Genomic DNA, 27,555 nt, shown 5'->3' with positions numbered 1-27,555 from the left:
ACTGGTGTATTGTACTCGAGATCGTGCGATTTCCTATACTAACCACATTCGGTTCAGTTTCAGCGAACAGGAGATGATGTCACATCCAGTCATACCAATTTAGTATCTTGAATGAACCCCGCTTTTGCTACCAATTTTTTTGCGCATCGCATATCGCATCCTATCTTTCTTTTTTCAAAGTTCAAATTGGATTTGCGTTCATAAAGTTGGATACGCGTTCATCCAATTTCGCCACACTATCGTGAATTAAACTTGCAAAATTCTAGCGAGCATTCTCGTGGATACTTCCAGGGAATGTAGAGTGCCCCGCGTGCAATAATCATCTCATATTAAAGTGAGGAATCGTGTCGAACTAGACTGGGACAGGCAAATTATTTATAAAAACATGCATAAATTATTACTAATGAGTTTATATATGTTATCATTAAATATTTCAAATTCTATGAACTTTGTTTATCGGAGTTTATTAGTACTTTCTAGACGTTACACTTCAATACCATCACCTGTGATAACAGTGTCTATCTACGACATATTTCTACCGCCCCCTCGATCCTGGGCCGCTTGGAGAAAATATGTTTATTTACTACGTCAATCATGAGGGTATTTGACCCCTGAAGTTTTGTTCTGACCTCTATTGACGTATTTACTTTGATCAGGGGAAATAACTGAAGCATTAAAAATATTTGAAAACATCATCAGACAGTGGTTTTTGATTGTCTCATTTGATCAATATTTGATCAACTAGGCATAAAAAAATACCCTTAATCGTTCCAAGGCTTTCAAACCACGTTAAGTTTATATCTGAATGAATAATTTAAGATTTACCTGTGTATGTGATCGATGTTTGATAAGATAAAAGCCTTGTTAAGTGTTGGATTGAATAGCGTGACTAATAAATCGACAGCCCACACACCCAAGAAAACCCAAATCATCCGTTCCAACTCTCTGATTGGCTTATATAGTGTAGTATATTTATATGAACCAATCAGAATTGTTCAACAATATAAGAAATATATGCTTAGCGGTGTGCTACTCGAGAGAGAAGATATTCTTCATCATGGCGGAGCAAGAAAGTCCAGAATATGGCACAGGGGATTTCGTCCTTTTGGACGAAATCACTAAATCTGCCTTCATGGAAAACCTTGACACTCGATTCGAAAAAGAGCGAATTTACACCTACATTGGCGAGGTAGTAGTCTCAGTGAATCCTTACACGACTTTAGATATTTATGGGCAGGATAAAGTCAAAGAATATCGTAAATCAGAAATGTACGAAAAGCCACCTCATATTTTCGCCTTGGCCAATGCTGCCTACACTACGATGAAGAGAAACTCTGAAGACAGTTGCATTATTATCTCTGGTAAGCTTAATGTTCTACTAAATCATTCCACTTCATTAGAGAAATTATCATTGACTCTCATTTTACAGTTTTTTATTTCTTATTTTGTATGTTTTGAACATCACTTTTTGGCACTTTGACCATAGTCATTTTTGTCTGAAGGTGTCAATAAATCACACTTCAAATTAACTGAATTTTAAATTTGAGAACCAAAACTTGTCACGAAAACTTTTTCGAATTTTATTTGAATAAATATTTATATTGGAGTCTTAATAACGTTATTTTATGATAAATGATAAATTGCCCTTTGAAACCTTTACAAATTTCACTCTGTCAGGTGAGGACATTTTGTATTTCTAGGGAATATTGAATACTGAAATGCTGAATATCTGTGATTTTGTGGTGTATCCTATAAGCTTAATTTGTTTCCATGTTTTAAGACCTGTAGTTTGCATATTTAAGCTCATGACGGTTTTTGTACATGAAAGAATTCTTTTAATTGGAGTAATCCTTTGATCCCAAGCCACAGACACTTTGAATTTAACAGTTTTCAAACTTTTTCAAAAAATTAGTAATACTTAAAAATACTTTCAACTTTTAAGTTCTTTCTTGATTAGAGAATTGAAATGAATAGAATGTTTTCTTACGTTGCAACCCCATGGTGTGAATTTTGAATTTGGAACTGGAGTTGCTATGGAGAGGAGTGAAATGACTGATAAGAAACAATGAAAGAATTTTGAAAACAATAGGTATTTTATGCATGGTTCGAGGTATTATTTAGGCAAAACGTCAATACGACGTCATCATTCTCGAAAATAATTCGCAAGAAATAATAAGAATTAAGTGCAAATGCATACCAATAAGTATTAAGAATTTTTTTAAATATATATTTTTTTAAATGACTAATAAATTTATTAGTAAAATTGTTGTATCTAGTGAAAATGTTGAAAGATTTGATTATAAATCTTATTACATAATATCATGGTACAACGGTTTTGTGTGTTTGGGAAAACGTTTTAAATTTATGGTAAATTTTACTCTTAATATATTTTTGCTAAAATAAATCATGGTGCATATATAACTGCTTGTAAGAGTAATTCATAAGGATACTAACATTTAGATGCCTTGGTTGTGAGCACATTTTAATTTACATTTTAATGAAAAATTCATATATTTAATTTACAAAACTGACAATGATACTTAACTACTGATACGTAAATGATGATCTTTATTCAAAATCAAAAGATGAGAATATGTGGACTGCTTAGCACTTATGAAATACAAGGTATAGAAATATAGATAAGTTATAGTGCTTCGGAATGAGGTTATTCTGGGCGAAAGACCCTTGGAAATAAATTCGGAAAAATTAATTTCCGACCTATTTTCCTACCTAAATTTCGACATAAATTAATTTCCGAAAAATTAATTTCCCACCGAGGTCAGAAATTAATTTTTCCAAATTTAATTCCAAGGGTCTTTCGCCCAGAATAACCTCATTCCCAAGCACTATAACTTATCTATATTTCTATATCTTCAAAATCAAAAGCTAAGAGTACCTTTATGATAATAGTTCACTTCAATAAAACAGCTCAAATTTAAATATTTTGTTTTACCTGATAAAGAAATTTAGTAATCAAGTGTAATGGGAAGCACGGGTGGTGTAGCGGTGTGAGCGCTCGCCTCTCATCAATGCGACCCGAGTTTGAGTCCCGCCGGGTTCGGTGTTGTATATGAGTAGAGTTGTTTGTTGGTTCTCTCCTGTGCTTCGAGGGTTTTCCGGGTTCTCCGGTTTTCCTCCCTCCGCAAAAATCAACTCCTAAATTCCAATTCGATCATGGAATGAGGGCCACAGGTTTGTTAGCCACTGGCTATTAAGTGCTACCCTCGTGATAAAAAAAAAAAAAAAAAAAAAAAGGACGATAATGCATGATTGAAATAGCACCCAAAACCAAAAACAAAAATTATATATGTACAAACTAGTTTTACATTTTACAGTGAGTACACCCAAACTGTGAACACTTTGAGTTTTCATCACTTTTTTTTAAATGTATGCTGTAAATCATCCCTTGATTGGAAATAAGATTTATTTTAAACACTATTAGAACACAATGATCCATGCTGTGTTGTTGAAACACTAGTATAGAAAGTTCAGGAAATAATATAAATCATTGTTTATGGTTTGAGTGTCCTTTCTTTCATTTCTCAAAAGAATTTTGTTAAACAGTAAATGGAATAATAATTGTTTAAGTTATTTTCAAATCTTATTTTTCATTATGTAGACAATACTTTTATGATATAATTGACCCTTCTCAATATTGACCTTTCTTTCATGAATGCAAGGCTAACTAGACAACGAACAAAAACCAGCCTTTTTCAATGGAATGTGTGGCATTTCCTTTGTATAATTTTAATAATTTTAGTTTAACTGTTTTAAAAATTAAAAATAAGGCACTGGTGGTTGCACACAAATATTATAAATATCTGGCCCATCCTTATAAAAAAAAACACACTGTCTGACCTTTTAATAGGGTCTTCCTAATGTGGGTGGGAAATTTAAAGGCAGCCATGTGGCTGCGTTAACACTAACAAGCTTTCTGTCTGAGTCAAACAAATTCATGAGTTTCAGGCTTGCCTCATGGCAAAACTGATCTTAATCCTCTTTCCTAAATTCATGAACTCTATTTTATATGATATGCATTAACCCATTATGCCCTTGTCTGGTTTTGGCCAACCTAGAAATATTTTTAAGCTAATTGAAACCAAAACCACAGGTGTGTGAAATTTTCAAAGTTAAATTTAATTTCCTCAATTTTATTCATCCCTTTTTTCCCTTGTTTTTAAATTCGTAGGTGAGAGTGGTTCTGGGAAGACAGAAGCCTCAAAAATCATCATGAATTTCATCGCTGCCATTACAAATGTCTCAAAACAAAAAGAAATTGAAGGGTAAAAGAATAAATAGTTTCATTTTTAGACAAGTATTAAAATTCAATTATTGATCAAAACTATTATGAAATAATGTACCTTTATACACATCGTTGTTAAGATCAGCCTACAGCAGCTATAGATGGTTAAGCAAATTATTAATGATAAAGCTAATGGAATTTTAAAATCCAAATTCAATAATAATTTTCTCATTTTCTTAAATCAAAAGCTCTAATGGAAATAAAGTAAGGGAAGGGGGATGCTAAAATGTAGTGGATATGAGTAAGAAGAAAATCAGCATCCCACTATTTAATTCATGAATAAGGGTGTGGTTACTAGTAAAAGAAGGATCAAGGCATGCCAAAGTCATGGAAATAGAAATATTCTTGCTTGTACAGTGCCTATGGTATTTTGATTGAATAATACTTGAAATCATAACTGTCTTGTTGGAGTAAAATCAACTACATGGTAACCAATCAACCACATTTAACTTATTCAATTAATTGGGTCTTTCTTGGTGTAGAAAACTTTATTGTATTCCAGGTTAGGGTTTTTATTTTGCAGGGTATATTGAAGAAATAGAAAACATGTGCGCATGCTGTGTGCAGTCATAGAGCACTGGGGTTGGAAGAACACGAGGAGAAGGTTAGGAGAAGCATGACGCATAGCGGAGTGCTTCTCAACACTTCTCGAGTGTTCTGCCAATCCCCAAGTGCTTTATAACTCCACACAGCACAGCAAGCAAGTTTTTTATTTCTTTTATAAAATACAAATTACAATAGCCTTTATTTTAGATACAGTGTAGTAATGATGCAACAGAAAGTGCGTGCAATGTGCTCTCATAAAGCAGGTGCTGCAAACTAATAAGAATGCGACATTCACAACAGTTATTTTATTAGCTCCAAATTCATTATCCTCGGCTATTGTTTTATTATCTTTATGCTTTGGGTGCCTTGCACATGTACATGCAGCACCATAAGAAAGAGCCAATCAATTTATCAGTTTTGTCTCTTAGTCTTTAAATTTTAATCTACGATTTCTTATAGCATTTTATCATTTCGTTTATTTATTGCCTTTCAATTCTATACTATTTCTAAGTCTCAAATATTTCATGTAGTTAGGGTGAGTTAATTTTTATATTTTTATCAATTTTGCATCTCGTAGGGTCAAAGATATTCTCCTCAAATCTAATGTCATATTGGAGAGTTTTGGGAATGCCAGGACAAACCGAAATGACAATTCCAGTCGTTTTGGAAAATACATGGACATTGACTTTGACTTCAAAGGGGATCCCATTGGGGGACATATTTTCAACTATCTACTGGAAAAGGTATTCAAACAAAACAAGTATACAAAGCTATTTCAAAAACGGTTGGGGAAGTTTTTGTTGCATATGTATGTAGCTTACTGAGCTTGAAACATATTACATTCATATGTAAATAATTTCAGCAAAGAAAAGAAAAAATATGCAGGAAAAATCAGTCTTGGCAACACTGAACAAGCAACATATAACCTTCATCAACCTTCTGCAATAGCTACTAAACTGCACTGGCCTTTTCTTTAGCACTGTAGTAAATCAAGTCGAAATCTGACGACATTGGACGCAATTTAACTTGCTTAGACCTTAAACTAAGGAGAGGATAGCTCCTCTACACGTCAATAACTTGCATATTCACGAATTATTGACTTACTTTTTTAGAAAAACTAGTAGATTTTTGAAAGTCAAGTGTTTAAAAGAAACTTCTCCAAGTAAAAATTTTACCAATTCTAATTCTTGACAAGCAAAAAACAATAATAAGTCTTAAATAATAACCTACTTACTTGGTACTCATATTCTTGACCTCAAAATTAAAGTGGACAGAGGAGGAAAAGTGAAGAGCAGTCTTCATAACCTTGTGCCTGCCATGCACCATTTTCTTCATGCACGATTACAAGTGGGTCATGGGATTCCTGTGGATCAAAATATGCAAAACTCCCATAATGCACTTTTCGTCTTTTTTTTTCTCAAAATATTTTAAACTAAGATATCATTTAATTTTAGTCAAGAGTCGTTAAACAACAACAAGGAGAAAGAAATTTTCATTCATTTTACCAGGTAATTGTCGTTGTTGCCAATATTATATCATTATCATTATTGTCATTCATTATATGTGTATATATATATATATATGTCATTGCCATTAATCACGGTTGTTGTAATCATTTTTGTTGTCAATATCGTTACAATACGTTAATTATTTATTGATTAGTTATTCTACACGGCAACGTCTTTGTTTTAGCTTCTAGACGGCGCACCAGATAAAACTCTCCAAGAATATGGCTTGAGCGGAGATCCCATGGACTACTACTACACCAAGCAAGGCAAGCAAGTCAAGGTAAGGAAATAAATTCTTTTTGCTCTCAACCACAAAATAACTGACAAGAAAAAAATTCTAATGCGTTTACCACTCTTGGGTGGACGGCTTAATGCCTAAAGCCCCGTTTACACTGGCGACTTTTTGTGGCGATTTTTGTGGCAATTTTCGGAAACATGAAATATTTTCGGTCTCATCCTTCAAAAGAGACTTTCGTCTAGGAAAATCTTGGTATCCTGAAAAAAACTTTACAAGTAATTTTTTTACCATTATTTATTATGGACAAAATAGCAAAAAAAATCGCCGCAAAAATCGCTTTAACAGACCTTGCAACTCAACTGCGGATAAGGCAGCCGGTAGATCGAATTAGAATAAGATAGGTTTACTCTGATACTGATAACGATTTTGTTTGCTCCTTTAGAAAATTTTCAGTGACAAATTTCTTTTGTTTTTAGATATCGACCATCAACGACCAGAAACAATACAAAGTCAACTGCGATTCTATAAAAGCTGTTGGCTTTAGAGGAGAAGAACAGAAGACTATCTGGCAGCTGGTGGCAGCAGTTCTTCACCTGGTATGATTCTAGCCTGATATGCACGGACGTATTCATGGGTGTACTGGGGTGCCTGTAAATCCTCCCCATCGCAATTTTTATTTAGATCAGTTTGCGGCGAATATAATATTGAATTGAATAATTCTATTTTCCGTTCATTGCAGGGAAATGTTCGGTTTGAGGTCGAAGACGACGACTCTGTTGTCATCAAAAACAGGGATGTGCTAAGAATCATTGCGGGTCTACTGGGAGTCAGGCCATCGGCACTGGAGAAAGCCTTGTGCTTTAGAGTGGTAGCAGCGAAGGGAGAGGTAATGGAGAGAGGGCACAGCAAAGAAGAGGCGTCTCATGGCAGGGATGCGTTTGCTAAGGTATGCTTTGTCGATTATTGTTGTTCTGAACTAAATGAATGCCATGCTCTCTCAGGAACCGCGGAGCGTAATTCTGAATGGGTGACCGCATCTAGGGGTGTTTGGGGGTTCGGTATGCCCCCCCCCCCCCCCCTCTTCCGAGAAACAATTTTGAAATTGAGAAACTCGGAAATGCGATTTCCAGTGTTTTGAGAGGCATTTGCAACATAGTTAACATGGTGGCAAAATATGACACTGTTTCTCATAATTTGTTGCCTCGACTCTATTTGTACCCATAGGCCATCTACGATCGCTTGTTTACTTGGATAGTCAGCCGCATTAACGAAAGCATAGAGATTCGTGACAAACAACACCACGGCAAGTGCTCCGTCATTGGTGTTCTTGACATCTATGGGTTCGAGATCTTTGGAAAGAACAGTTTCGAGCAGTTGTGCATCAACTACTGTAACGAGAAACTGCAGCAGCTCTTCATCGAACTTGTGTTGAAGGAAGAACAGGAGGAGTATCGCCGCGAGGGAATCGAATGGGAAGATGTAAGTAAGAAAGAGTAAAATTTATAACTATGAAAAACTCAGACTGTACTGATGTGACGTATATGACGTGACCGTGTCCGTACCGTGCTCGAGAATTTCGAGTGGATGTCAGTAATATTACACGCTGTAGCTGATTATCATCTTTTCCGTACTGTGAAAATCCCCGATGGTGGATGCCTAAAAGAGGTTCTACTTTTTCAACAAACATTTCTAATGAGAACAAATTTGGCTGCACGTAAGAACGTTCCACCATGACATATCGAGATGGAATAGATTCGTGTGATTCTATGTTTTTATGAAATGCCACACAAAGAGGCTTCAGTCGTTCCTTTGTAAGAACTTATTGCCGCTTGGCTTTCCTCGCATTTCTAATTCCTCTTTCTAAATTAACGTTTGGTTATTGAATTGTAATTCCTTGGTCCATTGCTATAGAATTTAACGTTAAACACCTCACTTTTCTCCATCCAAGGTCGATTATTTCAACAACAAAATCATCTGCGACCTGATTGAACAAAACCACAAGGGAATCTTTGCTATCATGGATGAAGGATGCTTGAACGTTGGAAAGATCACCGACCAGGTAAAACTTGTTAGGCAAGGATTAGATCGCTTTTCTAATTCCTCCACCCAGGCGACTCCACGCGCACGCGCAGCACCGGCTTTCTCTTGTTTTGACTACCGTTCGTTAAACTTACGACGGATTGAGTTAGTGACACTTTTCAATGACCCAAAGTAAAAATGCCGGCATCTGAACACTTAGATATCGAAGAAGTTCTATAACCCACGTGGAGCTATCAAATAGTCCGGCCCTTTCAAAATGGTCAAGGAGAAAGCTTTTCCCATCCTTAACTAATGAGTTTCGGCAAATCGTTCTTGCCTTTTCGCAACTGAGCAAAGTATATCTAAAAAATACTAAGGTTAAGCCCTGCTTTCGATCAGTATTCCAATCACCACATAAAGTCTAATCGATTGTGTCACCTCGAACAAGAATATAAAGGTTCAGCAGCCTTTGCACAGTTAGCAATAAAATCTTTTTGTTCATACAGATGCTGCTACAGACTATGGACCAGAAACTTGGAAAGCACCATCACTACAAGAGCAGACTTGTGAGTATCCTTCGTCTCAAAAACGACATAAAATAAAACGTCAATTTAAAATATATATATAATTATCTACACAGACTGACCCCTCTGACAGAAGCATGGAATTCCATCGTGACTTTGGCATCAAGCATTTTGCTGGCGATGTTGTGTAAGTATCACCTTGATGTCCCATATGGACTCTTGCTTGTTAAACCGCAAAGTCACGCCCGTCACTAGAAAAGCGAATTAAAATCAAAGCCCAATTTTATGTCTCTTTTAGTTATGATGTCAATGGTTTCTTGAAGAAAAACAAAGATACACTGTATCAAGATTTCAAGCGTCTTCTTTACAACAGGTAGGCAAATTCATCCAATTTAATTGTTTGGGAAGCTACACGTTGTTGATCCTACTTTTGACTTTTTACTGTCCTACTACTCCCAACATGCATTTTGCCTCTTCAGATCCCCAAACAGCAGTCTCAACTTACACTAAACGGTGTAATGTCCGGGAAGAAGGACGAAAAATACCCACGGCTTGTTGTTTACCCCAAACCACAGAAAAACCTTTCATTAGTGCTAGTTTTCGTATGACTGTGAAAAATTCACGGCACGAACACGGCCATGACACGGCAAGGGATACGCCAGACCAATCACATTGCACGAGAATTTACTCTCCATCCAATCCAATACCCGGAACACGGCATAAACACGGCGCGGACACGATCACGCCAAGGTCACGGCAATGCCAGACCAATAACATTGCGCGTAAAAAAATCAGCCAATTACAATTCTAGAAAGCATCACCGTCACGGCACGTCATGCTTACGGCACTGAGCTTTTCACAGTCATACGAAAACTGCTCTATCTAGTTAAGTATTTCGTGGCCTCACTTTGAATTTCTTCAAGCGCCCAAGATTTCTTCTTCAAAATCGCCAAATTTCACGAACATCAGACTTCGAATTAACTGTGCTGATTTCAAATTTTCAGTGAACACGAGGTGTTACAAGAAATGTGGCCTGAAGGTCAAGAGGCCATCACAGCGGTACAGAATGTTTTTTTAGTAAAATATTTCAAAATATTTGTTATCTAATTGTAACACGCGAATTGCGTCCTGATCAGGGGCTGGTCCGATCCGTCTTCAAAAAGATGATGTAGAAAAGAAGGATGACGACGCAAACTCGAGGAAGGTCTGAGGATCAAACCCGTGACTATATCGATGTGATGCGCGGCATAACACGTGACGTGCTAGCTTCCTTGTTATAGACTACGAAACTCGAAATATGATTGGTTTATAATTTGTGACTTGCTCGCTTCCTTGTCTTAGACTACGAAACTCGAAATATGATTGGTTTATAATTTGTGACTTGCTCGCTTCCTTGTCTTAGACTACGAAACTTGAAATATGATTGGTTTATGATGTGACTTGCTAGCTTCCTTGTTAAAGACTACGAAACTCGAAATATGATTGGTTTATATTTTGATTGACAGGTCACCCAACGTCCTGCTACCGCTGGGACTTTATTCAAAAACTCGATGCTGGCTCTGGTGGAGAAACTCAAGTCCAAGGTCATTATAACAAATTTGAGTTTAATCTTATCCTAAAAAATCAATAGTTTCGAGACGCGAACTTACCGATTTATTGTTTACTAACAGAGACCTTTCTATGTACGCTGCATCAAGCCTAATGACATCAAATCATCTTCTCTGTTTGATGAAAAAGTCGTTGGCAACCAGGTAAGAAATAGTTCAAATAAGAGCCCTTTTTGATATTGGCTTCTGTTATTATCATTGTGGTTGCTGGTACTACTGTTGTTGCTGCTCCTTGTTGTTACTGCCATTTGCGGCATTGCTGTAGCTGTACGTCGTTTCTGAAACTGCTACTATATTGTCGCTTATGCTGTTGTCGTTGTTGATTCTGCTTCTCAGCCGGGATTGTTGTAATTACTGCAACTCATTTCGTAAAAGACAGAGTGAATAATGGTTTAAAGATTTTGGACCCGATTGATTGTTTTTGCTATGATGTTTTTATTCTCCTCGTTGTTGACTTTTGTTGTTTATGATGCTACTGTTTTGTTGTTCAGTTCCGATGTTACTCGTGCCCCACCTGTTTCTATTCTTCCTGATGTTAGTAATGTAGTCTTTGTTATTTACCGTTGTTGTTAGCTGCTGTTGTTGCAGCTACTAGTGTTATTGCCCTTGTATTTTCACCTCAGTAGTCTTACGCACAAATACTCTTCTCCTTAAAAGGTTGACTATCTTGGTTTACTGGAAAATGTTCGCGTGCGACGAGCAGGCTATGCATTCAGGACGCACTACAAACGCTTTCTCACAAGGTAAGTCAGAATCAGAAAATAATAGTTGCTTGACATTGAGCAAAAGTAATCGAAATGGTGCTCAAACTGTAAGAAAATTAATTGCGGAGATGTATACGTATGCAATTTTTTCCTGATAAACAGCTGTCTTACATAACTGTGAACCTTCAACGGAATCTTGAGTGCATCAGTAGGAATCACCGGCAACGCAAATAGTTTAGAACGTCCGGCACCACATGCTACCGCAACTTGGATTGGTGATGATTTTGAGAACTAAACTTGCAATGATCATGTGTGTATATTTTAAACTCACCTACTCCTTCTGTGCCCTAAGAGGAAGGTGTAAATCTTGGTAGAAAACCATCAGGCATCTTTAATAGAAATGGGATCCTAACGGTGTTCTACAGGGCTCACCCATAGGTCCACATTTTTTGGTTCTTCTGATTTTCATTCTTTTCTATAAAGGTACAAAATGAATTGTGACGAAACTTGGCCAAACTATCGCGGTAGCGACAAAGATGGCGTGAAGACTCTCATTGAAGATATGGGCTACTCTCGAGATGTCAAATATGGAAGGAACAAGATCTTCATTCGAAGTCCCCAGACCATATTCGCATTGGAGCGAGCGAGGGCAGAGAGGATTCCACCAATGGTAAACTTCCTCCAAAGGGTAGGTATCTTCGTACTCGGAGCTATAAGAAGATCAGTAGTTATAAATAAATAGACGCATCACATTCCATAACATTTGAAAAAAGAAATATTGCAGACCCAGGCTTTCCCCTTAGATTGAGGAAAGAAGATCGCAAGACGCAAGCGATATTTGTCTCTTGACCTTAAAGCGCGCGATTTTCTCACGATTTGTTACTTAAAGTCGCCTCCTTGGGAGACAATTCGGATGTTTCAATCTCCGTTTTGGAATTCGTTTCTAAATCCTTACAACAGACCGTGAAGGACATTAACGTCATTTGTTTTTTTTTTTAACAGTTGTGACATAAACCTCAGTTGTGCTGCTTAAAGAAGCCATTTTACCATTCTTAGTTATTACCGCATCATTTGTTTGAAGGATTCCTATAAAGTTCTTTTTGGCATAAAGACCTACTGCTATTGTCCTATGTGTTACGGCAACGCCTTTTAAAACAGAACTGAGATAAAACTAACTGAATCGGGTTGACTCTCTCATTACATGTATCTGATAGATACGTTGAATGATAGATTTACTGTATTCTTGAAATTCTTAGTGTTGGCGTGGAGGTCTTGCGAGAGACAAAGCACGCAAGATGCGTTCTACCTACATGATCATGAACTGCTTCAAACGGCATCAACAACGAAGATACCTGGAGGAACTCAGGCAAAGATATCGGTAATTTTCAGTTCTTAACTTTATGATATAATCCAATACTATTATACTGACTTTTGATACCCAGGAGACGGGATCGGTGTATTCATATGGATAGGAAACGTTTTATTTGCTGATACTTTCTTTTCAGCAAAACTTATGTTATTCATCTCTTGGTTGGACAAGAGAGTTTTCTGACGTTTTTACATTATTTTCTTTCGTTGCAGTCGATGCCAAGATCAAAGAGACTTTGGAAGAAGTATTGAATGGCCTGAACCTTCTTATTGCTCCAGGCAAATAGCTAGTTATGCTAAGGCTATTTATGACAGGTATATTTGCTCGTTATCTATATTCACCACGTGCAATAACATTTAAGATTACATCATAATCAGCAAGATTAGATATCTCGATCCATCATCATCATCATCATCATCATCATCATTATCAGATTAGTATCAATAGCATGTCATCAATAATATCATAATCATGCATCCATATACGTTTACATCGGATTAGGTGGTGGGCCTACAAACTCATCTCTACAATCCCGGACGACCAGATGGACGAAGTGATGCTCAAGTGCTCTGCCTACAGCTGTTTGAACAAGCAAAGGAAGTCATGGGGTTTGCGAGATAGATGGCATGGCGACTACTTGTCTATGGTAAAACTGCACACTTTCTGATTCATTCAAAAGTAGAAAGTTAAAAGAAGTATAGTGACTCCAGGAGGCCAAGAGTGCGCGTGTCCCTCATTCCTGACATACACCTTATTTCAAAAAAGATTGTCGGGAGATAGGTGATATGTCAATCCAAGACCAGAAGGATTTTTGAGCATACGATCGAAACACGAATAATCGAGGTGTTTAAAATGGTTTCGTGGACTACAAACAACACTAGCTAAATACAACAATACTAACCCCCGTGTTCTGACGACAAGAATAATATATTTTACCACATTTGTGAATTTTCTCGCTTTCTGATTGGTTAGAGCCGGGGAAGACAGGACATACCAATAAATTACGTCAGCAAATCACGCGCTCGCTTGAACCCTTTTTATTTCAAATTTTACCCTTGTTTTCCAGTAAAATTGTTAATTTTGTGTGGAAAACAATTTCGTCAGGTGGTATCCTCTTATTTACCTGGACTCAAGAGGCGTAGCCGAGGGAGTCCACATCGTATTTTGACGGCTAGATGACGAAAATCGTGGTAAATAAGAGGGAATACCAAGAAAAACTGGAGAAAATTGGCAACATATTTTGCTATATTATTAAAGAGTTTTATCAAGAGAAAATGAACTAAGAGAAGGAATCCCCCCTATATAGCCTTGTAACCATCATGTGCACAGTTTGATGCTATTTTTAAACCATTTGTTTTTCTGCACGCGCATTTACTGCGCGCGCTCTACGCTGTTTTCTCGTTTTTTTGGGTTTTTCCGTTATTTCGCGCGACTCTACACTGAATATAAATGTGCACGTCGAAAGCTTGGCAAATACGACAGGAAATTGAAGTAGTAATTTGTTCAAATTTCTACATCGTCATCTTGAGGGCAGATTTGAACATTTGAACATAAGAAAAGCACAAGAAAACGTTAGCAAACAGCGTAGAGCGCGCGCGTACTATGCGCGTGCAGAAAATCAAAAGATCAAATAAATGATATCATTGGATGATATTTTTAGAATAGATTCTAAAAATAGCATCAAAGTGTGCACATGATGGGGCACGGGGATTCCTTCTCTTAGTTCATATTCTCTTGGTTTTATACATTCTTTTAGTCCAACGAGGGATGTGACCGTGCTTTGTACCAGAAGGCGTTGCCACCATCGACTCATATTATTCACTTCTCATCGTTCTCAAGGAAGGTCAGTTACTGAGTGCGAACTTTTATCGCGATACCCTGAAACAACCCCTGGGCTCAAAGGCTGGGCTTCGCTAACTGACAGATGGAATTGAAATTTAGGTTTTTGGGTTTAGCAGAGGGAGAAAAACCAGACAACTGGGAGAAACTAACTAGAGACAAGGCTGCGTTCATAATGTATTGCAGAGGGGAGGAGGGAGATGAAATTGAGGGCGATCGGGAAACTTTTGGTAGGAAAAAGGGGCAGATGGGCAAATTTTTATCAGAAAAATGGGGGGGGGGGATGCACAATTTTTGGAAGAAGCTACTACAAGCCTGGCTTCGGGGGGATGGTATGACTTTAAGGGGAATGTATGACTGGTATGACTTTAAGGAGAATTATTTTGGACATTTCAAATTTTCACCTGCCATACATTATGAACACAGCTTAACCAGGCTAACAAGACTATACATCTGTTTAAATCAATTAAGATCAACAAGCACAACAAAATCGTGAAGAGAATCCTTGTTCTGACCGAAAAGTTTATCTTCAAACTGGAACCCGAGAAGTACAAAATCATGCGAAAAATTCCATTGGAGAAGGTAATGAAATGTGATCATCCAACATGGCTGCCACTTTTATCATCATCAAACATGACCGCCACTTTTATTCCCTTAGGAATGATTATAACCCACCTATAGTGGGCATAATCCAACATGGCTGTCACTGTTATTCCCTTAGGAATGATTACAAACCACCTATAGTGAACATCATCCAACATGGCTGTCACTGTTATTCCCTTAGGAATGATTACAAACCACTTATAGTGAACAGCATCCAACATGGCTGCCCCTTTTACTCCCTTTGAAATGAATACATTGTACAAACCACCTAGCATAGTGAACATCATCCAACATGGCTGCCACTTGAATGCATATTGCCGATAGTAACTTAATTCAACCTGGACGGTATTTCATTTACTTTTTCTTAGGTCACAGGTCTCAAAATTTCCAACGGAAAAGACCAGCTGATTGTAATCCAACTAAGAGATCGCAACGACCTCGTGGTTTGTCTTTATAACAAACCAAAAGCTAATCGTGTGGTCGAACTGATGGCCAACATCTACCTTCAAGTTTTTCAGTAAGTCTTTGAATTAATGATATAGCTTGATATGATCTGATTTCCTGGCTCATTAGTAATTGTGAATGCTCTGACATTGAAATGAGGCAAACCCTAAGTAACCCTAAGCCTCTATAGGTAGGGAAGGTAATTAGCTATAATGCAGTATTTCTCATTCCCATCTCCATCTTTACAGATTGTATGGAAGGAGTGTGCCAGTCACAGTGAGTGACGATCTGGATTGCCAATTGGGCAAGAAGACCAAACGACTAGAAATTCAAAGTGCCCCAAGCGACTCCACGGCAAACTTCAAACCAGCTGGCAACAATGGCTTCGTTTTGATGTGGCCAAAGTCTAGTAAAAACAAAAAAAGGTCTTGAATACCAACCGACAAAACCACTTCCTCCATCACTTTTGTCTTTTGATGTTAATCGCTGAAATTGTCAACGCTGTTCCTAGTTTTTCACGTATCGATGTAAAGCAGTATTTACAAAGAACCGTCACGTGCTCCATCCCGCCATGTTGAATTGGAAGCTGGACTCATTGGAAAAATTTGCACTTTTTTAAAATTTTATACACTGATTTACGAGTAAGCTTTGTACCATCAACTAAAATATCAGGTCTAGGATTTTGGTATCGAGGTGCAGGCTAGTAATGATAGGCGCAAATCAGTTGAGGCTTTAGTTCAGAGTAATGTCTTGCGATCGGACATAATAGTTCCCGGCACATTTCCAAAATATCCTTTCATAGAAAGAGGGTATCCAGTGGACCTCCGCTAGATCTGCCAATAAATTAGAATGCATATCCTTTGGTCAATATTGCTGAAATTACCATATCACGAGACTTGTTGGAGCAAGTAAGTTTGTCCTTCATTCACTTCATGACCCAGCAAAAGAAAATACGATTTTTTAAAAAAAGTTTTAAAACGTTTAAATTGAAATACAGCGAAATAATAGTATCACATGAGTAATCATAGGTAAAAAAAATCTTAACGTTCTAATTCGCTGCGCTCAAACGAACGTAAATTATTTCTAATGATTACCATAGCAACTGCTAACGATCAACTCTAATCATGCAATGTTAAAATTCAAATCCACCACTTGTAAAAGTGTCTATATATTTACGGTGCAAAATATTTATCGTATATTTTTGTTAATTTGGTATTAATAACGTTTATAAGCCACGGCGACATGTAGAATAGAGTAAGATCAACATTTCCTAAAGGCCGGTTTAGATGGTACGATTTCCGCCTACTACTATCGTATACAACATGCTCGCGTCTTTCGTAGGCGAGTTGTAGGCTGTGACGCTACGACTCGAGTTATAGGATGGCGCGAGCGTGTTGTATACGATAGTTGTAGGCGAAAATACTACCGTCTAAACCGGCCTTTACAACGCACTAGCGTATGACTTTCTATTCTGTTCACTATGAAGGAGTCAGAGAACTTAGATGGGTTGCCTGTGTAGCTTATTTTTACCGGGGTGGTCATATCATGACTCAGACTAAGGTCCTCTCCCTGACAAGATACAGGCATTTCATCCTAGTGAAGCTTAAGGTTTTCACTACATTTGTATAATCGATGAGAGGCACAAAGAAATCTAGATCTAGTTTTAATTTTAGATACAGGATATTATATGTTTTTTAAAGAAAATACTACAATAAAATTAATTTCTGTTTGCGACGAGTTTTATTAGAATCTTTAATACCGTGGGTTTACAACTCAGCATAACAATAGTGATGACGTCGATATAACGAACAATGAAATAAATCACTGGGCAATTGTTTTGGGGAGAGAAATTATGGTTAAAATCCACCCTTTTATAGACTACCACACCACACCATATCATACCATGCCACACCATACTATACCATACATGCTATATACAACAACATACCATACAATACCATATATAATACCACACCATATTACACCAAACCACTTCATATCATTCCACACTATATTACACCAAGCCACTTCATATCATACCATACCATCAAGAGAAATGAACTAAGAGAAGGAATCCCCGTGCCCCATCATGTGCACACTTTGATGCTATTTTTAGAATCTATTCTAAAAATATCATCCAATGATATCAATTATTTGATCGTTTGATTTTCTGCACGCGCATAGTACGCGCGCGCTCTACGCTGTTTGCTAACGTTTTCTTGTGCTTTTCTTATGTTCAAATGTTCAAATTTGCCTCAAGATGACGATGTAGCTCGAAAGCTTTGGAAAATAAATGTAAAAATATTCCAGAAAGTTGAACAAATTAAGACTTCGATTTCTTGTCGTATTTGCCAAGCTTTCGACGTGCACATTCATATTCAGGGCAGAGTCGAAATAACGGAAAAACCCCAAAAACGTAAGCAAACAGCGTAGGGCGCGCGCAGTAGATGCGCGTGCAGAAAAACAAATGGTTTAAAAATAGCATCAAACTGTGCACATGATGGTTACAAGGCTATATAGGGGGAATTCCTTCTCTTAGTTCATTTTCTCTTGATACCACACCACACCACACCACACCACACCACACCACACCATAGCATGGCATCGCCTTTAGCGTGGGATTGGTGACTTGATGTCTAAGTGATTGTGGGCTAATGATGTGATACAAGTGATTGGCGTCCGATTGGCTCGGCTGGGCACGAGCGATCTATTCGAGGGGGGCAAGATTCGAACCTTGGGGCACGACCATCATTCAATCGATATCATGAAATAGTTAGATTTTCAAAAGTTAGGTTTTTTTTGGAAATAGATCGCATTCATTCACTCAAATTCTCGGACCTCTTGCAAAAGCCCGAGGGCTTAAACTGTGGAAACACTGAATGTAAAATGTGGAAAATAATGGAAGGTTAATGAGAGATCGATAAACATGGAAGTAATTGAAAAAACGTGAATGTTTGCAAAAACCAGTCCAAAGTTCCATCAACTATTATTCCTCTGTTAACATTAATAGACCGACTCATCGATCAAAATCAAGAACTCCATCGCCATTTTTCTCGACGCTAGAAAATTCAGAGCCAATCAGCAAATCTGTTTTCATAGCCACTCAATATTTTCTAATAAAACAGTCTCAGTTCTGGCTTGGACTCGATTGGCTACCACTTTAACTCGAAAAAGAAGTCAGAATCACAAGCTTAGAAAAGATAGAAAATTCATCCATTATTGGTACAAATGATGTTTAAATGATTAGGATCTTAATATTACTTATTAATGACCAAAACAGTAATTTCTGATGATTTTCGAAAATGTAAAAAGACAGAAACGCACGATTAGAAAATTCTAGTTTGCATTATGACAAATGATGCTGGTTTTAGAAGTGCATTCCACTTTTAAGGGTGCTTTTGAAATGGTGTCATAGAGAAAAAAAGGGGAAACGTCGTTATTCTATTAATTTTTGATGTTTTTATGCCGTGAAACTTCATAAATTATAAACATGTCACTCAGTACCATGTCGAGGAGATAGTTGAACCCATAATAATAATAATAATAATAATAATAATAATAATAATAATATTAATAATATTAATAATAATAACAATAAATAATAATAATAATAATACTTTAATTCTTAAACGCATTTAAAAATCTCAATGCTTTAACAATAGGAATATATATATATATATACACACTCTAAAAACACAAAAATACAAAAAATTAAATATTATAAAGCAAAAATTAAAATTAAAAAAATAAAAAAATAAAAAAATAATAGATAATGAAAATAAAATGACATTTTTTATAAAGGTAAAATAGTTAAGAATATAATGTTGTTTAACGTCAAATTGTTGTTTGACAAAATAAGCTTTAAGAGTTTTTTTTCTTGAAAATAACAAGAACGTGACATTGAGATCTTAAACCTTCTTGTGAAGGTAATGGTCTCTATTGTGAATCGTTAAGCAATACTTTCCATTTCAAGATCGAATGACAGAATCGGAGTGGAACGTGCTGAAGCTACTGATGAATTTTTCCAATCAAAGCAAATGCATCAAATAACGATGCCTGACAACTCTATGGGAAAGGAAATGCTCAATTACTTCCTGTCTTAATAATTATTTTCTTTATTTTTCTCTCTCTCTCTCTCTATTTTGAACGGCGAGTCAATTACTTTGACATGGGGTAAAAATAGCCATGTAAATACAAATGGAACTAACGTCACAAGGAAACGAATTAATGAAAATAAACCGCAGTATTTTTCAAGTAATTACTCTTTTGCAAAAAGAAATGCGAGCTGGGAGAGAGTCTAAATTATATATGAATGTATTTTGTTGTGTGCCTACACAAGATTAATGATTTAGCGATGAACTAGTAAGAAAGCTTGTTTTTTTAATCCTCAAATAGGATTAACTTCACAGCGTATTACCTGAAGAAGTGATTATTTCACTGACAAACACTCAACAAACGATAAGATTAAAATGTATACTAAAGGGGCACACAAAGAAGAGAAAAAAATTAATGATTTGATGGATATAAGAATATTGAAAAAGGAAGAGAGGGCAGGAGAAAGAGAAAGAGAAAGAGATGAAGAAAAGATACAAATAACGAAAGAAAAACAAGAAAGTCAATAAGGAAGCAGGAAAATACAGCAGAATAACTGCTGCGTTCATAATGTATGGCAAGGGGGAGGGGGTGGGGGTGGGGCAGGTGAAATCTTTAAATGACAAAACACTATTCTTAAGAACCCCCCTCCTTGAAGTCCCCCCAAAAATAACTATCCCCCCAGGTTCTTCTAAACATTTTGCATCCCCCCCAATTCTCTGAAAAAAAATTTCAACCCCCCCATTTTACTGGTAAAAATGTTTCCGATCTCCCCTAAATTTCACCTCCCCCCTCCCCCCGTCCCCCCGCTTCCATACATTATGAACGCAGTCTAACGCCCACTTCAAAAACTCTCGATCGCCTTAGACATCTGACGATCATAATGAAAACTTGAAAGAACGTCCCTGTTTTTCCCCCCTGAACATTATTTCGAAAAGACCAACATAAACACTACATAACGTTCCCACATAAAGCCTCATATAACAGACCAGTCATTTCGATAAAATCATTCCTTACTCATAGGCTTTGTTGATTAGACATAATTAACTATATTGAACGCAAAGCAATTTACTCTCATTGCTGTTGCTAATATTGATGAAAATAGAAAAGCTTGAAATCAAATATCAAATTAAACTCGTGAATCAATCTTACGAACGTGATGTTGTATGTGTTTGCATTTTCTAATATTTGCATGAAAAAATATTTTAAAACTACATTGTTTCTTAAAGGATTTTACAATGCAATTTATGACGAAGTTTTTTTTGACGCTCCGATGCTATCTAGCATCATTTTCAAGAGTCACGTGCTCATTAGAGATTCATGAAAAAAAAAAAAAATTTGTAAGAAGAAGGAAAAAAACGGATAATTTTTATTTATGGTTCAATAAAATAAACTCCAGTCGTCTCAAAGTCAATACATAAACAAAAAAACTTCTTCGTTTCATCGATCGCATGGATTGATATCAGTAATGATAATCAGTACTCCGGTGCAGGGGAACATTTTTGAATTTTTCAAAAGGTGGTCTTACTATTTCAGAGTCGAAAACTAAAAAATCTTGGTAATTAATTCAAGTACATATAGAAAGTAAGGATGAAAGATGCCCTTACATGTACATTTCGTGATGATTGACATGTTTTTTCATCGTGAAGGGCCACTCTTTTTAAAGCCACTAAAATGGCATGTCATACGAGTGTGGGCTTAATTAATTCTTATGGCTTTTTGGTTTTGAATCAAATTCGAGACAAGATATTTACACCTTTTTTCTCAAAACGTTGACTTGAAATATTAAGTATTAGTATACTGTATACACTAATGAAATTCACAGGTATATTGGCAATTAATTTGCTTTTGAATCTTATGTGGTTTTAATTTTAGTCTTTGGACGACTAGCCTCGCGATATTACACAGCAGCCCCTATCCATGAAAACCATCTGGCCTATATGCCTCCAAAAAAATACATTTATATAATTATTTTTATGTCCTATGGAAAACGAATCTTGGTTGTCTTGTTTGCATTTCCGTTGATTGTCGTGTCTTATGACACACAATCTGCAATTAAATTAGAGACGCTACGGATAGATAAAATTATAGAAGAGTTTTGTCTATCGTGAAAACTAATAGTTCAGAAACAAACGAATTTGCCAAGAAAAAAAATGTTTATACGAAAGATTTACATTGGTTATTTTGGCATTCTGCTTCACATTAGATTAAAAAAACTGCACGCATAAGAATTTGAATAAATAGCTCTACTTATAATGCTAAGAATCGTTAATTAATCAATGCCCAAAACTAAAAGTCCCCACAATTTGAAGTGCAAAAAAACCTAATTCTCAATATTTGTCGTTTAACTCTTTTCATTCGTACTGGATTTTTGCCTCACGATTTTCAATGCATTATGGCAAATTGCCTATTTTGCCGGATAAATGACACTGAGAAAACGAAGCCCTCAAAATATGATGTACAAAAGGCAAAGGATTTTCTCCTTGGACGAGTTCAATTCTTTATAGATTTTTGGCTTTTTGCATTTTGATTGAATTAAATCATAGGAAAACCGCACGCATGTATGTATACATGTATTTATATACGCGTAGGTATTTATACAAGATAAATGGCCTCTCCTTATCTTAAGTATTTCAGTAAATGCCAACGGCCTTCAAAAAGTGCAAACAAAGGCATGATATAAACAATTTGCATACATTTGTTCTAAGTCTTTGGCCTTAGTGAATAATGAAGCACTTGGATAAATAGACACTTCTTTATTTACTAAGATTTAATAAAAGGGTTTCACGTCAGCCATGCTGAAGGAAAAGCTTTTGCATAAGAAGACATTTAAAAAAAGACAAATTTTACAGTCACTTTTCCCAACTTAAGTCGAGGCCCCCTCAAATCGAGGTCCCGTAACGCAATTTAATGTAATCACGAATCAACGCCCCCACAGAGTCCCCACGAGTCTATGTCCCCACAAGTTTTTATCGGCCAAAGATGAATGTCCTCACAAAAAATGCAATATCTCTAAAAGTCAATGTTTCAACAAGTCAATGTCCCGGCAATATTCCATTCCACAAAAGTCAATGTCTTAAGAAGTCGAGCAATGCCTCCAAGAGTCAAAAAGTCAATGTCCTCACAGGTCAATGTCCACAAGTCAATGGGCCCATAGGTCAATGGCCCCACAAGTCAATTTCCTCACAGTTCAATGTCCTCACAAGTCAATGTCCTCACAGGTCAAAATCCTCACAGGTCGATGTCCCCACAGGTCAATGTCACCACAGGTCGATGTCCTCACAGGTCAATGTCACCACAGGTCGATGTCCTCACAAGTCAATGTCCTCACAAGTCAATGTCCTCACAAGTCAATGTCCTCACAAGTCAATGTCACCACAGGTCGATGTCCTCACAGGTCAATGTCCTCACAAGTCAATGTCCTCACAAGTCAATGTCCTCACAAGTCAATGTCCCCACAGGTCGATGTCCTCACAAGTCAATGTCCTCACAAGTCAATGTCCTCACAAGTCAATGTCCTCACAAGTCAATGTCCTCACAGGTCAATGTCCTCACAAGTCAATGTCCCCACAAGTCAATGTCCCCACAGGTCTATGTCCTCACAGGTCAATGTCCTCACAAGTCAATGTCCCCACAGGTCAATGTCACCACAGGTCGATGTCCTCACAGGTCAATGTCACCACAGGTCGATGTCCTCACAGGTCAATGTCACCACAGGTCGATGTCCTCACAGGTCAATGTCCTCACAAGTCAATGTCCCCACAGGTCAATGTCACCACAGGTCGATGTCCTCACAGGTCAATGTCACCACAGGTCGATGTCCTCACAGGTGAATGTCCCCACAAGTCAATGTCCCCACAAGTCAGCGTCCACACAAGTCAATGTCCTCACAAGTCAATGTCCTCACAAGTCAATGTCCCCACAAGTCAATGTCCACACAAGTCAATATCCTCACAAGTCAATGTCCTCACAAGTCAATGTCCTCACAAGTCAATGTCCCCACAAGTCAATGTCCCCACAAGTCAATGTCCACACAAGTCAATATCCTCACAAGTCAATGTCCTCACAAGTCAATGTCCCCACAAGTCAATGTCCTCACAAGTCAATATCCTCACAAGTCAATGTCCTCACAAGTCAATGTCCTCACAAGTCAATGTCCTCACAAGTCAATGTCCTCACAAGTCAATGTCCCACAAGTCAGCGTCCACACAAGTCAATGTCCTCACAAGTCAGTGTCCATAAGTCAATCTCTCGAAAGTCATTCTCTACGAGTCAATGTTCTCGTAAATGAATCTCACCCAAAACTAATGCCTCCTGTGACAAGTCATAGTACGAATAGATCATAGAGGGATGAAAGATGCATTCCTTCTTAGACTTACTTCTTTGATTTAAACATTTAAACTAGGAAAGTCACACACATCACAGACTTTATTCAGATGTACTGAAAATTCTTAATAAATGAGGAAAGTGAAAGAGTTCTCACAACCAACTGGCCGCAAAAAAAAGAGAAAAAAATGCTTTTTTAAAAAGAAACCGAAAGCTCCTCTTCAAAAACAATTAACCAAATGTCTTGTAAATATGAATATCTAGTTGTCGGCGGACTTAATGAAAAATAATACAAATGTCTACAAATAATTCTGGCACTTTAACAAACAATGCACTGCGCACTCCAGAATTAAAATTGATGTTTTTTTAGAATTGACTGTCACTGATTTTCTAAACTTTTGCTTCGAAATTAATAAATTAATGAGGGTAAGATATGGTTTACATACGTTTGTTAGTGAGTGTACATAGAAAATGCTATATAGCTTGATGTAAGAAACTTGATCTCGATAACAGGCACAAAGACAAAGCATAAGACAAATATGTTATACTTTGGAAAATGCACTTCTTAAAAAAATAAAATGCAAAATAAGATAAAACAGCTGTTTAAAACCCCAGATGATCTAAAAACACGACGAACACTGACGGAATAACATTGTTGATTAATGCCGTCTATATAAGCAGCCTTAATGTGATCCAAAGCAAAGAAAACCCTTATGAGCTTTAAAAATATTTGTTAATCTAATTTTCACTCACAAAATCCTGATTTTAATATATCACGTTTTTCGATCTTTCCTAAAGCATTTGGAATTAGCATGAATTTTTACAATGAGATTTTGTTATGAGATATCTAATCAACAATCTTAAAAATATCAACAATCACATGAAATTAATAAGACAGTAGCTTCAGCAAACACCGAAAGTTGTGAATTGTATACCGTATTTCTAAATATTTTGGCAGCTAGCAATCCTTTTTTTCTTTCTTTATTTGCACTCATGATATACTTTACAATAACAATATAGATGATAAATTAACAAGATTCAACTAATAAAGAAAGTAAAATATAGATAGTGAGAAAAATAATTATGAGGTGCTGGGGAGCTGAAGTAACAAAGTTTTCGAAGCCAGCTCCCCATCATTCACTTACACTGAAATGACAATATTAAATATGATATACAGATACGTGAATTGCTTTAGTAAAATGAAAGAGATAAACAGAATTAGTCATATGAATCCAAGCAGTTATTTTTCAAAGTTTTAGAAAACAGTGATCGTGAGAGCATGAGTAACGTATCACAGTGCAGCGCTCCCCCCCCCCCCCCCCCCCCCCTGTGACTACTTGTGGTTTTGTCTCATATTTATAAAATTAGAAGGCCAGAAAACCCATCTTTTCAAATCAATTTGAAAGTATACCGTGTTAAAGTGGATTAAATAAAGTTGAACATTAAAGAATCGTGCCTCGAAAGATCTAAAACACAAAAGCACTGGCAGTAAAAGAATTTGAGAGGAAACAGCTCAACGCACATTCTCATGTTTTGCTCGGTAAAATTCAAGTCACTGGCCGGGATTATATTCGAAGTGAACTTTGATAAATGTTCTCACTTCAGACGTACTTCTCGTAGTCTGTATTACGCTCACTGAGAGGTATCCCTGATTCAGAGAAGCCCGTATATGGAAGATGTGTTCTAAGTAAAAGCGACGAGGAGTTCACTCAGTTTTTGTGACTCATTTTTTTCTCATACCAGAAAGGGTTTTCCTCTAGCTTACACCTAATTCTCATTTTCGAGTGAGTTTTCCGTTTCGAGTCACGAAAGAGGAAGATTTTCTGGAAAGGAGTGATTTGGTTTTCACTTTCAAGTGAAGGAAATCCGAGTTTACTCGTTACGACAAAGCATCCGAAAACTCTGTCATTCTTCCGTTTATCTCAGTCCATCTTGTTACGAAATAAAGCGGAGGAAGCCGTTAAATTTTTACCTCTAAAGAAAAAAAATTTCAAAGTGAATTTAAAATTTAACTCTTAGTTGTTTCCTAGAATCCGCCTCTTCGTTCAACACCCTTCATAAGTTGATATTCAAGCAATAAAAAGCTTTTTGTTTTTGTCTAATTATCCAGCGTTCACTCTGATTTTGTACTACGAAGCAACACAATTCAGTTTTTCATTTGATTTCAAGTTTTTTTTAAAACTTGTAGATAACTTCAGGTCTGATTGAAAAATAGGAATCGTTGTCTCTTAATTTTGTACGTAAACATCCGGTCAGAAAACTGAACTCAAAATTTGCAGTTTTTAATTTTTCTATATGCGTTTCCTCAAGACCTATTGCGTGTTTTGAACGGCTATTTTGTAAATAAACGCGCGCATAAAAGCAAAGAAAATGGTTTATAGGAATCTGAATGGTGAAGTCAGCTGTAAGCAGATTTCCCTTGTCGAGAATCATATCATTTTAAAGAAAAAAAATACTTAAATTGGCAATAAGAAAAAGTTCTTTATAACCGAGTCATAGATATTTCTGAACAAAATAATTATTTGTAAACATTCAAGTAATTTTCAATTCAAACATTTGGACGCTTCCTTCATGCCAAAATCCAGCTTGTCAACAATATATGCATATATATATAGACATGAGCGATATGTGAAAAAATGTAAAAATAAGACTTGGAAATTTTTCATTTTTAACCGGTATCTTTTTTGCTACAAGGTCAAAAAAATTTCCAATCAACTTCTCTCAAAACCTCTTGAGTTTTAAAGAGCTAGAGGAAATTTAAAAAAACATGCTAAAAAATGCTAAATTATTTCTTCTCGTGGATGGTAAAAGAAAGCTGAGCGAGTAAGGTCAAGCTGACCACAAAAAGCCGCAATAGCCACAACGTTGAAATGACATCAGTTCCCTTCAAAACTCGGTGAATTTTTTTCTTTTTTCTAGGATCGAGCAATGGCACAACCATCGCTGCCTCCTGTTTTCAGGCCTTGGACTTTAATAATAGACTGGCGGCTAATGAACTAATTGCGAAAAACATTATTTGAAATGTTTTCTCGTTTGACGGCTGTTGAAAAATGTCAATCCCAATGTAGGGAAATGGAAAGCCGACACGTTTTTTTTCTGTATGACAAAATTGTGAAATATTATGATTCGAAACCGCTGTATACCATTAAGTATTTGTTTTCTTCATGTGAGTGCTTTTTTTAACCTTTCTTTGCAATTGTAGGCACCGAGCCGCTTTGACGTCTCACTTTCAACAGTAGAATATGAGTTCAAATTTACAAGGAAAAAAACAAAAAAGAAAACTGCATAAAAATATCATTTTAACCCCTTTGTCCAAATAAATTTTTTCAAGCGTTTTCTTTTTAAAATCGATATCTACAGCAAGTTCAGATATTTAGAACCTGATTTTTGAGGTTCACTTTTTGAGGTCATGACAAGAAACCTTTTTTTATAA

At 36.6% G+C, this 27,555-nt stretch overlaps 3 protein-coding genes across 3 annotated transcripts in view; 1 reads left to right on the top strand and 2 right to left on the bottom strand.

Moving 5' to 3' along the window:
• Positions 1-6,181, bottom strand: part of LOC116291776 (putative gamma-glutamylcyclotransferase CG2811) — a 35,987-nt gene extending 29,806 nt beyond the window's left edge. The window contains exon 1 of the mRNA XM_089027471.1: positions 6,084-6,181. The gene's annotated coding sequence lies outside the window, so the exon portion shown is untranslated. The remainder of the gene's footprint in view (positions 1-6,083) is intronic.
• Positions 1,013-17,433, top strand: LOC116307808 (unconventional myosin-Id). The gene is made up of 24 exons (XM_031718127.2): positions 1,013-1,361; positions 4,190-4,283; positions 5,427-5,592; positions 6,304-6,357; positions 6,542-6,637; positions 7,072-7,191; positions 7,335-7,541; positions 7,820-8,074; positions 8,544-8,654; positions 9,121-9,180; positions 9,255-9,325; positions 9,437-9,511; positions 10,143-10,197; positions 10,644-10,721; positions 10,809-10,889; positions 11,403-11,488; positions 11,933-12,137; positions 12,706-12,827; positions 13,031-13,132; positions 13,320-13,464; positions 14,575-14,661; positions 15,129-15,239; positions 15,629-15,777; positions 15,953-17,433. Exons 1-24 carry the CDS (start codon positions 1,058-1,060, stop codon positions 16,134-16,136), a joined length of 3,018 nt encoding a protein of 1,005 aa, XP_031573987.2. The 5' UTR covers positions 1,013-1,057; the 3' UTR covers positions 16,137-17,433.
• LOC116307812 (putative phytanoyl-CoA dioxygenase) overlaps positions 11,161-27,555 on the bottom strand; it is a 30,106-nt gene continuing 13,711 nt past the window's right edge. Inside the window, exon 8 of the mRNA XM_089027470.1 lies at positions 11,161-12,159. The gene's annotated coding sequence lies outside the window, so the exon portion shown is untranslated. The remainder of the gene's footprint in view (positions 12,160-27,555) is intronic.

Source organism: Actinia tenebrosa, unplaced genomic scaffold (genome assembly GCF_029948245.1).
Source record: "Actinia tenebrosa isolate PJP-AT-01 unplaced genomic scaffold, QUT_ActTen_1.0 PGA_scaffold11__36_contigs__length_13525064, whole genome shotgun sequence".
NCBI lineage: Eukaryota > Metazoa > Cnidaria > Anthozoa > Actiniaria > Actiniidae > Actinia > Actinia tenebrosa.
The sequence above is the reverse complement of the archived record's forward strand: the minus strand, read 5'-3'. Positions and strand labels throughout refer to the sequence as shown.

Bases quoted from the DNA above. Each gene is read 5' to 3' on its own strand.
- LOC116307808 (XM_031718127.2), top strand. From the start codon at position 1,058: ATGGCGGAGCAAGAAAGTCCAGAATATGGCACAGGGGATTTCGTCCTT. The intron at 6,638-7,071 runs GTAAGGAAATAA...TTTTGTTTTTAG, and splicing joins AGCAAGGCAAGCAAGTCAAG to ATATCGACCATCAACGACCA. The intron at 12,138-12,705 runs GTAGGTATCTTC...TGAAATTCTTAG, and splicing joins TGGTAAACTTCCTCCAAAGG to TGTTGGCGTGGAGGTCTTGC.